The following is a 12,609-nucleotide window of genomic DNA, read 5'->3' as shown; positions in this document are numbered from 1 at the left end:
TGGGGCAGGAGGCCAGCTGTTGGCAGCCTGTGTATAAACAGGGCATGTGGAAGGGTACTGGGCTTCTTGTAAAACCTTCAGGGGAAAGAATCAAATTCCGCGTTGCAGGAGAAACCACTGGGCTCACTGAGTGAGAAATGCAAGCTCTGAGACCCCAGCCTGTCACGTGTGGAAAAGGATCTGCCCTCAGGGCCTCCTCCTGCCAATCTCCTTCCATTCTCCCTCCACTGCCTTCTGCCAATTTTGTGACTAGGAAAGTAAAGGTAGGAGAGGTATCTCAAAAGGCAGAGGGGCCCGCCCGGTGGCTCAGGCAGTTGTAGCTCCCTGCTCCTAATGCATAAGGCTGCCAGTTCGATTCCCACATGGGCCAGTGGGCTCTCAACCACAAGTCTGCAGGTTCGATTCCTTGACTCCCACAAGGGATGGTGGGCTGCACCCCCTGCAACTAAGATTGAACACGGCACATTGAGATGAGCTGCTGCTGAGCTTCTGGATGGCTCCACCACAAGGTTGTCAGTTCGACTCCCGCAAGTGATGGTGGGCTGTGCCCCCTACAACTAACAACGGCAACTAGACCTGGAGCTGAGCTGCGCCCTCCACAATTAAGATTGAAAGGACAACAGCTAGACTTGGAAAAAGTCCTGGAAATCCCCAATAAAGTCCTGTTTTTTTAAAAAAAAAAGCAAAGAGAAACAACTAAGGAACTTGTGGTTGTGTTCATCCATTATGATGCTTTTATGCAAATTAAAAAACCACCTCCTCAGTTTGCTTTGCGGTCATCTGCCAGAAAGTTGTCGTAACGCAGATACAAAACTCCCATCACTATGATCTGAGTGGTGCCCCCTAGAGTTGTGCAGTGTAGACCCTGTAGCCCTGAAGAAGTCTTCACTTCCTCAGATGGGGTGCAGAGCTCAAATAATTGCTCCCCTCTTCCTTCATTCTCTACTTGCAAATCTTCTTCTATAGCTGCACAGGGATCCTTGCCCTGCCATGCAGTTAGCATTAGTAAACATGCTAATGGTTTCCTGAGCTCCCCTCCCCCAGCCATAAAATGGGGACAAGTGAAAACAATTCATCTATCAAAGGATTGTGTTGTGTGGGAGCGGCCACTTCCCAGTATCAGAGGCAGCAGAGAAAGGGAGTTTGGATGCCAGATGGTTGGAATCTCCAAATATCTTCCAAAGTGCAGGAAGCCAATGGTACAGGAAATGTAGGGGCTGAGAAGATGATATTGTTTGTGCCATCAGGGAGGGAAGCCGGGAGCCAAAGAAGGAAGGCGCTGTCTGATATCTTGGGACAGAGCCATAATGCCCACCCAGAGTCCTTTCTCCTTGCCTAGGTTTTGTTCCCTGCCTCTTACAGCCAGTCTTTCTGTGGGTCTGCTGCTTCCAGGGGAGGCCATGAATCTGCACGTAAGGATTTTGTCCCTGATGACAAGTTCCTGGAAGAGGCTTCTTGGTCACAGGAGAACATCAGCATTGGAAAAGCAACTGCTATGGATATAGCCAAGCGAGGTGAGCCGCTTCCTAACTTGTGTGTCCGCGGTGTCCCGCAGCCAGCCTGTGGTCTGTCTACACTGGCGAGAGTGCCCTACGTCACAGGCAGGTCAGGAAGGGCCAGGGGTCCTGGACAGTAATCCCACGGTGAGGAGCACAGCTCCCGGCTTTCTTAGCTGTGCCTGGAGCTTTAACCTAAAAGTGGATAGAGCAAATGACTGGAGGAGCCTTTCCTTGACAATTAATTCACAGGATAGCTTGGGTCCTGTCCACATGTCACACAGTACTTTCTGATTAAGAGCAGTGAGGGGTTCCCCCCAACCCTGGGCATCAGAATCGCCAGTGGTACTTTAAAAATGTGGATACTTGTCCCTAGGTCATGTCTTCCTAATGGGGGGGGGGTGTGGGGCAGAGATTAGGAGTCCAGTGCAATTTGGCTGTGCACCCTAGTTAAGAACAAGTGTCCCCAGAACAACCAGAGAGGGAAGTGCATTAAACTTCCTACCTCCTTTCTGGTGCCTGATGTCTAGCCTGCAGGGTTACAGCAGGTGGGGACGGCCTCCTATTTCACTTCCCTAACCTTGATGCTGTGCTCTCTGGGTGCCCCATACATTATTTAATCAGCTGAAGTCTCCCTCTGGCTAAATGCCAGAATTTCCTGCATGAACTCAACTGCCCTGGTCATTAAATGGCACTAGAGTGGCTAGAAAAGTCAGCCATGTCTCTCTAGAGCCTCTTCTCTAGGAAACATTGATGTTCCAGCAGAAGTTGGGAAAAGAGGTTGGGAATTTATCACTTTTCAAGATATCGAAGATGTTTTATTTTTTCCTCTAAAATCAAGTTAGGCATTTTCCAGGGGAATATTATACCACTTGGAACTGTAAAATTATCTGCCGAGTCCACTGTGTCTTAGCGTCTGGGAGGTACTCTGAGGCACTGTGGGCGGAGATAGGGGGTAAATGGAGGGGAGATGAGGGGCTGATGGTTACGCGGTTTACCTGTAGCCACCCATGAAACAGACCCCACTTAACAAAGTGGGCTATCTAAGTGAAGAAAGTGGGTTCTGTAATGATTACTTCTTAACTGCCCCAGCCGAGGCATTCTGCTTTGAATAAACCTTGATTAATGACAGTATGGCCTTTGGCAGAATAGTTTTAGTGTCATTTGTGGATTCAACTCCTCAATAACTGTTTATCAAATCCCTGGTACTTGCTAGGCCAGTGGTTCTCAATGTAGGCTGAATGTTAGACTCACCTAGCGAGCTTTGAAAAGCTACCCAGGCCTGGGCCTATCATGTGGAGCTTTAAAAACCCTCCAGGTGAGTATACGAAGGATGACAATTAAGTTCGCGAACTTGTGGCAATGATGTTGCTAACTTTTTTTTTTTTGATATCAGAAGGATTATTCATTATGAACTTGTGCCCACTGGACAAACAGTTAACCAAGTTTACTATTTGGGAGTGCTGAAAAGGTTGCATGAAAAAGTTAGACGACCTGAACTTTTCGCCAACAATTCATGGCTCTTGCATTACGACAATGCACCAGCTCACACGGCACTGTCTGTGAGGGAGTTTTTAGCCACTAAACAAATAACTGTATTGGAACACCCTCCCTACTCACCTGATCTGGCCTCCAATGACTTCTTTCTTTACCTGAAGATAAAGGAAATATTGAAAGGAAGACATTTGGATGACATTCAGTACCTCAAGGGTAATACGACAACAGCTCTGATGGCCATTCCAGAAAAAAGAGTTCCAAAATTGCTTTGAAGGGTGGACTAAGTGCTGGTGTTGGTGCACAGCTTCCCAAGGGGAGTACTTAGAAGGTGGCCATCGTGATATTAAGCAATGAGGTATGTAGCACTTTTTCAGGATGAGTTCGCGAACTTAATTGTCAGCTTTGTGATGTGCAGCCAGGTAGTGACCTCTGTGTCAGGTACTGTGGGAGATGGTAGGGGTGCAGGTGTGACTAAGACTGACATTTGTTATCCTTCATGTGTTCAGACCCTTAAAGGATCCGGACATTATCCCAGATTCTCTGTCAGTCAGAGCAGATAGGTGGGAGAGCAGGTTCCAGGGCCACCTTCACTGTTAACATCTGTTGCTCTAACTGTGGGGACCATCTGTCTAGATTACCTGAATGGTCTGAATTTCGGGTATTCTTTCGGGAGCCCATATGTCTTAATCTGTTATTCGGAAAAGATGGTTTCCATAGCTAAAGCAATTGCTATAACTCACAGTTTCGTTGAATTCCACCAGGTGGCACAGTTCACCTGGTTTGTTGAGACTGAGACCAAGCAGAGGTGCCAAAGGTGAGATCATCAGGGAGAGTGGTAGCCAGGTGAACTGCTCTTCACCCCTCCTGCTGGGGTTTTCATGCCTCGGGTCAGCGTTGAGGGGGCCGGACTCTTGGTGGTGCTCCCTCAGTGGCAATGGCCTGTGTCTGTGCTTCTGCTCTTCAGGCAGCCTCAGCCAGTGGAAGCCAGAGCTGTGCTTTTCAATGGCTGGGTTGACCTCTGCATAACTGTTAGGCTTGACCCCATTCCCTGGGCTGCCTGTGAAGCCAGCAGGCAGGGGCCCATCCTTCTGCAGAGACATTGTACCAGACAATGGCCCACTGAGGTTTCTACCTCAGGAGGAGCCCAGGTCATTGAGATATATCAAGGGTGACTCAGGTGCTTTGAACCAAGCTGTAAACTGACCCAAAGTCTTTCTAATAAAGAGGGACAACAAAAAACATTTTGGTCTTGCTGAGAGCCACTTTCTAACAAGAGCTTTCAGACCTGGCTCACATTTTGCGGTCTTCTTCTTCTAAGAGTGTTGGAAGCAGAACCCGCCACATAATTTGCGGGGCCCAGTACAAAATGAAAATGTGGGATTCTTGTGTAAAAGTTAATAATTTGAAGATATTGAAGGCAGAGCATTCAAACAACCATGGGGACCTTCTGAATGGGGGGTCTGTGCAGCTGCACAGGTTGTGCCCCATGAAGCTGGCCCTGCGTGGGAAACCTGCACCCCACTGTAAAGTGGAGAGAAGGGGCCCATGGGGATGACCCACAGTGACCACAGGCCCCCCACTTTCACTGGAAAATGTCCTCTTTCCATTCCCCGCCCCAGAGTTTCCTCTTCTCTTCTCTGAACCTGCTTCTCCAGCAGGTTCACCGCCCCCCCACCCCAACTACTGCTGCTGCTCCAATAACTGCCCACAACTGAGGGGCCCATGAGAGGGACTGGGGAGGGCCAGACAGCACGCCCACTCCCTCAGGCTTGGACCATGGCCAAAGAGAAAAGAATCCCCCAATCGCGAATGGAATATTTTGCATCTGCTCATGAAGGTTTTTTGGGTTTTTTTTCCAGTAGCATTTCCCAAGCAAGTAGCTGTTCCTTTCCCTTCTCACCAGAAACCCCTAGTCTCACGCCGTTAGATGCCTTACAGAGGCTTAGTGCTGGCATGAGTGTGAGGGTGTCTAAATCTTCCTCTAATGTCTGCAAGTGCTGCTGCGATCTGGGCTGCAGTTCTTGAGATTGAAAACTGGCTGTCTGCCTGCTGATAACTTTCGGTTGTGCTGCTACAAGATGCAACAAGAATACTAATCTCAGGCCACCGGCAGAGGAGGGTTCGCCTGGATTCCAGCCCGCTGTGGTTTGGGCCTCATTTTTTATGAAGTAGATTTATATGGAAAAAGACGACAATATGGTTCTGTTTATAATATTGAGCCAAACTTATATCCACCTCCGCCATCTTTGGGAGGGATATAGAGCTGAGAGAAGAACACATATTTATTGTGGTCACGAGACAGGGAGCCCCTCACCTACTGCCCACCCACTCCCCATACACATACACAGGATGGGATTTGAAGGAACACACAGAAAATTCCCTGCTCTTTTGTGTTTCTAAATAGCCTCCAGCCTGAGAGCTCTGAGAGCCCAGGACTCAGTGCCTGTCTGCTCATCCCGTGGGTGTGGTTTCCCTGACTCAGTGTCTCCTCCAGGCTCTACCAGGGATCAGCTGCTCCTCCCTGTTTGTGAACAGGCACTGCTGCATGGCTTCAAACAGTTCACTACACACAGCCCCCACCCACCCCCAAACAGAGTGGGAGTGGGAAGGAGCTGGGGTCTGAATTGAGTCCCTGGTCTGTACTCACTAGCCTTGTGAGCTTGGGCAATGTTCTTAGCTTCCTGGAACCTCAGTTTCCTCATCTGAAAAATAGGCATGATACTACCTTATTCACTGATGAACATATATTTGAATGTGAACCATACGTCCGTCAGTGTGCTAGGAGCTGGCGCTAGAGATGATAGAGATAGATACAGCCCCTTATAGTCTTATGGGGGAATTCAAGTGATTGACAGACACTTTCGATGAAGCCTGTGTGCCACTCTGGGCCTGCCTTGGCAGCTGCGTCACAGTGGGGGCGCGTGGGAGAGTGGAAGTTGTGGATCCCGCAGTATGTGTTTCTCCAGCTCCCTCATCAGCCAGCTTCTGGCTAGGTTTGGCCAATGGTGGGCATTAGAGGAAGATGGGTAGTGGGGGAAAGGTGGAAGCAGGATGTTTAGCTTCCCTGACAGCAGCTGAGTCTCCTTTGTGGTTCTTCCTTCTGGGGTCCACATTGGCTCCTGGGTTTGGGCCCCCCCACCTCCTCCGCTGTTCCTCCAGCCTAGCTCTGGTAGGAGCTCCCTTCTCTGGGTTTTCTTCAGTCCCACTGAATTCTCACCTTGTTTCATCCCCTGAGAAACCCGTCCCTGCATTCAGGTTTCTGCTGGACCCTGTCCAACATAACATAGTAAGTGCTATGACATGGGAAGTTCAGGATATTGTAGGACGTACAGCTCTCAACCAGTAAGAGAAGCTACTATTACTGGTGTCATCAATACTGTTCATGCTATCCTTACCACTCCCAACCTAACATTCTCTGCTTCAAGTTCCCTAGTTCTGCCCTGCCTCAGTGGGAGTTGGAAGCCCGCAAGTTCCCCGAAACAGAAGAGGTGTGTGGTAGAGCCGTGAGGGCCCTGGAGGGCCCAACCATGTCTGCATGGTTGGATGGACATCAAAGAGCAGTGGTGTCTTGGACAGGAGAGCCTGGGCAGGGTATGCAGCAGGCCAGTCGAGTCTGGTGAGTGTGGGCAAGCCGGGCACCGGGGAGGTGTGAGGTCGGGTGGGAATCGGATGCTTGCACACACTGGCCTGTAAGACCAGGCGTGTGCACTATCCGCCAAGGTGCTCTTCCTGGAGAGGGTGTGTGTATGGCACAAGCTTGGGGGAAGGAATGCTAGTCACAGAGTTCACTCCCCGCTCACCAGCCCATCTGTGGCTCAGTGTCCCCAGTGGTTCTGCAAGAGAAGATCAGAGTGGACCCTCCTTCTGCAACTTCTTGGTGCAGTTCATTCCCGTCTTGCTGCCTCAGTAGAAGGACATGAGACTTTTGTCTTCGTTGTCAACATTTTTTGAAAATAAACTTTTAAATTTTAGAATAGTTTTAGATGTACAGAAATGTGAAAATAGTAGAGTTCCCATTTACTTCAAAGCCAGTTTCCCCTTTGTTAACATTTTATGTTAGTATGGTTCATTTGTTATAACAAAACGAACCAATATTGATATATTATTATTAACTAAAGTCCATAGATAATTCAGATTTCCTTAGTTTTTACCAACTGCTCTTTTTCTATTCCCAGGTCCCATCCAGGATACCACATTGCATTTTGTTGTCATCTCCTGTCTCCTCTTGGCTGTGACAGTGGCTTTGACTTTCCTAGTTTTTGAAGACTTTGACAGTTTTGAGAAGCAGTGGTCTGGCATTTTGTATGCTGTCTCTCCATTGGGATTTATCTGATTTTTCCCCCCTCATGTTTAGATTAGGTTTACGGGTTTTGAGGAGAAAGATCACAGAGCTACAGTGCCTGGGCAACATTTTAACTCCTGCCACACTCCTGATGAGGCTAGAAGGTGCTGTAAATGTGCCCTATGTCTTGTGGGAATGAGCCCCATCAACATCAAAGCACCAAGATAAAAAACAAACAAACAGGGGTTTCTGTTCTCCATCTCTCTCAGGCCAACGTGGATTTCCAACTTCTTGAGAATTATTGGTTAACTTCCTGAGTATTCGACATTAATATTAACTATCATTTCATTCTTACATAGCGCTTTCTACTCCTGAGGGCACCTTCATACACCATTTTCCATTTGCTCATCAGACTCACCCTCTGACATGGGTAGAGGCATTCCCATGATGTCACCTCATGATTCCTGGACCCCACAGAGCCTTAATGGTGGCACATCCATAGAAAGGATCCAGTTGAGTTTTGTCCAGTTTCAATAACCATACTAGTATCCAGGGTTTCCGAGTTAGTAGAGTGGGGCCTGGTGGCTCCTAGGGCCAGCCTTGTCATTCATAGATCAGCAGTCAGGGTTTTCACACACCTGGCTCTGTTCCCAGTGCTTCCTCCTGGGCACAGCAGGCTGCTGGCCTCTCCTTCTGGGTGCTTTCTGCTCCCCTGTTTTCTCCCAGAGGGGGACAGATGATTTCCTTCATCTTTCCATAATGCTTCATTTCACCAGGCTCTGTGGTTGATTCGTCTGGGACAGTGATGTTTCTGTTCCCTGCCGCTACCTCCTTTTAATGCTGAGACACTTCGGGTACTTCCAGAAAGCTCAAGGAGGTCGTGGAACGTTGAAAGGAGAATTGATTTCCATTCCATTGAATTTTGTTGTTTTTTGAACCTGGATTTTGTATGTGTTACGCAGCACTGTTGGATGGGAGGGAGTTTTAGGGTGGTCACGGAGAAGGCCTCAGAATGAAAGGCTTAGGTGTCTAGACTCAGTTTGCAGTCACTGGTGGGCGCTCACTACCGACACAGGACTGTGTCCACTGGCTGAGCAAGGGCCTTCATAGATTATTTTAAAGAGCATAGTCCTGTAGAGGCAATGCTTTTCCTATCTTTTGAAGGTAGAGGTATATTTAATTGTGCCAGACTTAAGCTGGATATGGTATTCAAGCTGACTACAGACTTTAGTCTGTATTCATGTATTTAGTCATGAAAATGTGGGTTTGCTCTGTTTTCTCATTCTCTGAGCCTTTGTCGCAGGGTGAGAAAACAATGTTTTAAGATCAGTAGAAATAAATCCTGAGTACACATTAGGGTTCTGTGGCTCAATTAATGGGGAGACTGAGGACCGGCGCTGAAATCTCCACTTTAGCGGCTGTTGCTCCGAATTGCATCTGTAGGTTCAGTTCTCAGGTCTGCAGCAGCAGGAATCGCTCTGCCTGAGGCTGGTGATAAGGAGCTCAGAGGCGATATCCTTGCGTTCAATGGATACTGAAAATACAAGTTTGATTCATGTGCTGGGAACTTAGAAAAAGGGCCACACAACCAACATATGTTAATCATTAACGTGTATGTGTGTCCCTCCATAAGGGAAAAGGGGGGCATTCAATGTGGTTCTTCCATTAAGGAGTTCTGAGTGTCATGGGAAAGGGAGTGCTGTCTAGCGATAACCATAACATAAGGCAGCAATTGACATACACTGTCAGTAAGGACTGAGTCACAGGAGGTTGTCATCTAATAGTTATGATACGCCTTAGATATTGTCTTAAGAGCAAAATCTTGACAAAAACCCCTAAATGATTGGCAGCAGGAAACTATGACATATCCGTATGTTACATATGTAGCCATTAAAAGAAATAAGGTAGATTTATATATAACAAAAACATCTCCAAAACACATTGCTAAGTGAAAAAGGAGGATGTAGAGCAATGTATAGTCTGATCCTATTTATATATAAATGTATATTTTTATATATAGTATGTTTATAATATATATAATATGTTAAGTTTAATATATGTGTGTCTATAATATTTAAATATGCCTATATATGATGTAAATAATATAAATATTATAATATTTTAAAATGCTTAAAATATTTCTGGATGATTCACAAGAAATTATGGACAATGGCTTATTTCTGAGGAGTGAAACTATTACTTTCCATTTTGTATCATTCCTATTTGATTTTTAAAACCAGATACACGTATTGTTTTAATTTAAAAAAAACTAGCTTATATCTTTTTGTTGTTTTTATTCTTTTTTTTTCTTTGTACTTTCTTTAGCTTACATCTTTTTTAAAAAAGCTTTACAACTTTCTTTTTTTTCCATCCTGGTTTAGAACATCTTTTGCACATTGTGGACTTGTCTGATCCCAAGAAAATCTGGAAATTTGTTGAAAATTTCAAGCAGGAACATAAACCCAATGTTCTGGTACACTTTATAAACATAAGGAGAGGCTAAATCTCATGCATGTTTTTCATCTGTGTGGATGTGAACTGATAAGTATGTTTGTGGGTCTTTATGGTGACCCTTAGTAGGAATCTTTTATGGTGAGGCCTGTTCATGCAATCAAGTTTACTCACCAAATTCACTCTAACAAGCACGCTGGTTAGATCTGTGGGGAAAGGAGGGACTGTGTGAGGATAAGGCTGTTCCATTTTTCATAAAATGATGACTGTTATATCTGTATTCCTGAGCTCTGTAGATTTGGGGACTAGTGTATTAAAATTAGAGGCTCAGGGAAATATGCAATTAAAAAGCTGTCCAAAAGAATGCCTGCTGCAGACAAGCGCATCTTTTAGTAACAGTGTGGAATTCCACAGAGAGCCGGGAGTAGGCAGGTAGGATGGTGTCTGTCTGCTCATCCCAGAAATTTCACTTGGAGCTGCTTCTCTACCCAAATAGTTTCTAAAGTGCTCCACAATGCCTGTGTGGGTGAAGGTTTGGTCTCATGGTATCCAGTGTGGCTATGGAGCATTTGAGATGTAACTAGTCCAAATGGAGACATGCTACAGGTGTAAAAGTCAGCTGACTTTGAAGACTTAGTGTGAAAAAAAACTGTCATTAATATTTTTATATTGATTACATATTGAAATGATACTATTTTAGATAGACTGAGTTAAACAAAATACATTATTAAAATGAATGTTACCTGTTTCTTTATATTATGGCTACCTTCCAGAAAACTTAAAATTACGTATTTCTACTGGATGGCACTGGTCTAGACAAATTCCCGGAGCACCTTATTATGAACGAGGTTGCCTGGCCAAACCCTCGTAATTGGAGATCTCTGCACAATTATGTGGCTGAGTTTTCTGCACGAGTGGCATTCCTGGAAGGGGTTTGGAGTGAAGGGACAGTTGAGCAGAATTGTTGTTGTCACTTAAATGTGGAACTGGTGGTGGCAGTGGAGGTGTGGGGTTTGGAAACAGGTCCTTTAGCCCTATGTTCTTTTATTTCAAAATAGCAACTGTGACTTCTAGATCAATAATGTAGGTTACATGGTCAATACAAGAGAGCTCACAGAAGATGGACTTGAAAAAAACTTTGCTACCAACTCTCTGGGTAAGTACATGCAGTTTTATTGTTTGTTTTTAGCAAAATAGACATAGATGACACCATAGAAGGATCAGAAAAACTTTGATCAACTTTTTGGGCTCTTGGTCCTTGGCATGATTGCATTTGCTTTAAGTTTATCCTTCACTGCATTAATTTTTCTTCATAAAACACTCTAATACTTAGTATTGTTGAAGCATTTTTTTCTCGAGCGTTCAAGGCTCATTGTAGACATCATTTTGGTGGGAAGAGTAAGTTCGGCTCAGGTGGAGTGTGCCAGTAAAAAAGCTGCAGCCAAGGGAACCTCCAGTCAGGGCTGAGGAGGGCGCAACTGTGAGACAAGAAGAGGGACTAAGAAGGGCATTCAGTTAGAACACAGGACACCTGGGTCTGCTTCCTGCTCTGTAATAACAGTCTGACTCATTTCATGCCAGGCTAGTGGAACTCTGGGTTGGGGCCAAGAAATCTGTTGTGTTTTTTTCCCCCTTCTTCCACCGCTCCCTTCCCCTTTCCCCCCTCCTCAATCCAACCCGCAACTTCGGCATTAGGAGCACGGTGCTCCAACCATCTGAGCCACTGGGCACTCCCACACCTGAGACACCGGGCTGGCCCTGAAATCTGTTTTTTAAGAAGCCCTGTAGACGATTTGGATGTACACTAAAGTTTTAGAACCAAGATACCAGGCTTTTGGCCTATTCGGATGTTCTCTTTCTTGAACCAAGGGGTCAGGAGTAGAATTTTTCAGCACTTTTCAGCTTGGAGTTGAATCTAAAATTCTCCCCAGTATCTCTACCACTTCCTCATAGTAAGTTGAACTTTTAATGAGGTGTTTTAGTTAAATATTGTCCTAAATCACAAGATGGATGGCAGGGGTTCATGTGGTTGTGGGGTCATTGAGGGTGTCCATTATATAGCAACTCTCTTCCGAGCCAAAAACTGCACAAGTTTAGGAGTAAGATAATGGCATAATAGACGCAAGTCAAAATATCACTGTTGTTTTGATAAGGCTAGTTGAAGGGTATGCTCAATGTGAGAATCAAACAGGTTTCCTGGTATTGAACCCAAGAATTGGACTCACCTGTTGGAGCTGGCTGGCCTAGGACAGACACCACCAGCTCCCCCCCAGGGAAAGCAGAAAGGGGGAGCAGGACTGAGTATGCCCACTTTATTGCTCCTGAAGGGAGCCAAAGTTTGCCACCCTGAAACTGCTTTTTGAGATACTGATTTTAAGCTGTTTGTTAAGAAAAAAAAAGAGTCAGAAAGAACTGTTGACCCTCCCTTCCTTTCCCAAGAGATTCTGATAGAAAAACCTGCTTCAGGACGGCAGTCTTAGGATGTTCTCCTTAGCCTCATTTGAATTAAGTATGTAAGTAGGAGGGCTTCAGGCATGGAGGGGTGGGGGGGGCTGTTAGCTAGATACCACCTTTGTCCCAGTGTTTCTGACTTGCCAGCAAGAATGTTCCTACCATATGTGTTTTGCTCTTCCTCAACTATCTATAAATCGCCCATTCTCATATCTGAAATCTAATTCCCTTCCCACCCCTTTCTTTTTCGTCTAAAATGTCATATATACCTGGCATTGCCTCATTGTCTTTGGATTTTTCATGCTTATTTGAATTCCCCATGTGCATGTATTAAAACTGATTTTCTCTTGTTAATCTGTCTCTGGTAATTTGCTTGTTAGCACAGCTAGAAGAATTTAGAAGGTGGGAGGAAAGTATTAATTGTTTTATCCC

General features: G+C 45.6%; 1 protein-coding gene across 1 annotated transcript in view; it reads left to right on the top strand.

Annotated features, from left to right (window-relative positions):
* DHRS12 (dehydrogenase/reductase 12) overlaps positions 1-12,609 on the top strand; it is a gene marked incomplete at both ends in the record, with an annotated part of 57,146 nt that overhangs the window by 11,564 nt on the left and 32,973 nt on the right. The window contains 8 exon segments of the mRNA XM_081046647.1: positions 1,393-1,433; positions 1,436-1,466; positions 1,468-1,514; positions 3,755-3,777; positions 3,780-3,836; positions 9,657-9,663; positions 9,666-9,748; positions 10,801-10,882. Of these exon segments, the coding sequence (XP_080902773.1) occupies positions 1,393-1,433; positions 1,436-1,466; positions 1,468-1,514; positions 3,755-3,777; positions 3,780-3,836; positions 9,657-9,663; positions 9,666-9,748; positions 10,801-10,882 (371 nt within the window).

The sequence above is a fragment of the Rhinolophus hipposideros genome (genome assembly GCF_964194185.1).
Source record: "Rhinolophus hipposideros genome assembly, chromosome: 4".
Taxonomy (NCBI): domain Eukaryota; kingdom Metazoa; phylum Chordata; class Mammalia; order Chiroptera; family Rhinolophidae; genus Rhinolophus; species Rhinolophus hipposideros.
The sequence above is the reverse complement of the archived record's forward strand: the minus strand, read 5'-3'. Positions and strand labels throughout refer to the sequence as shown.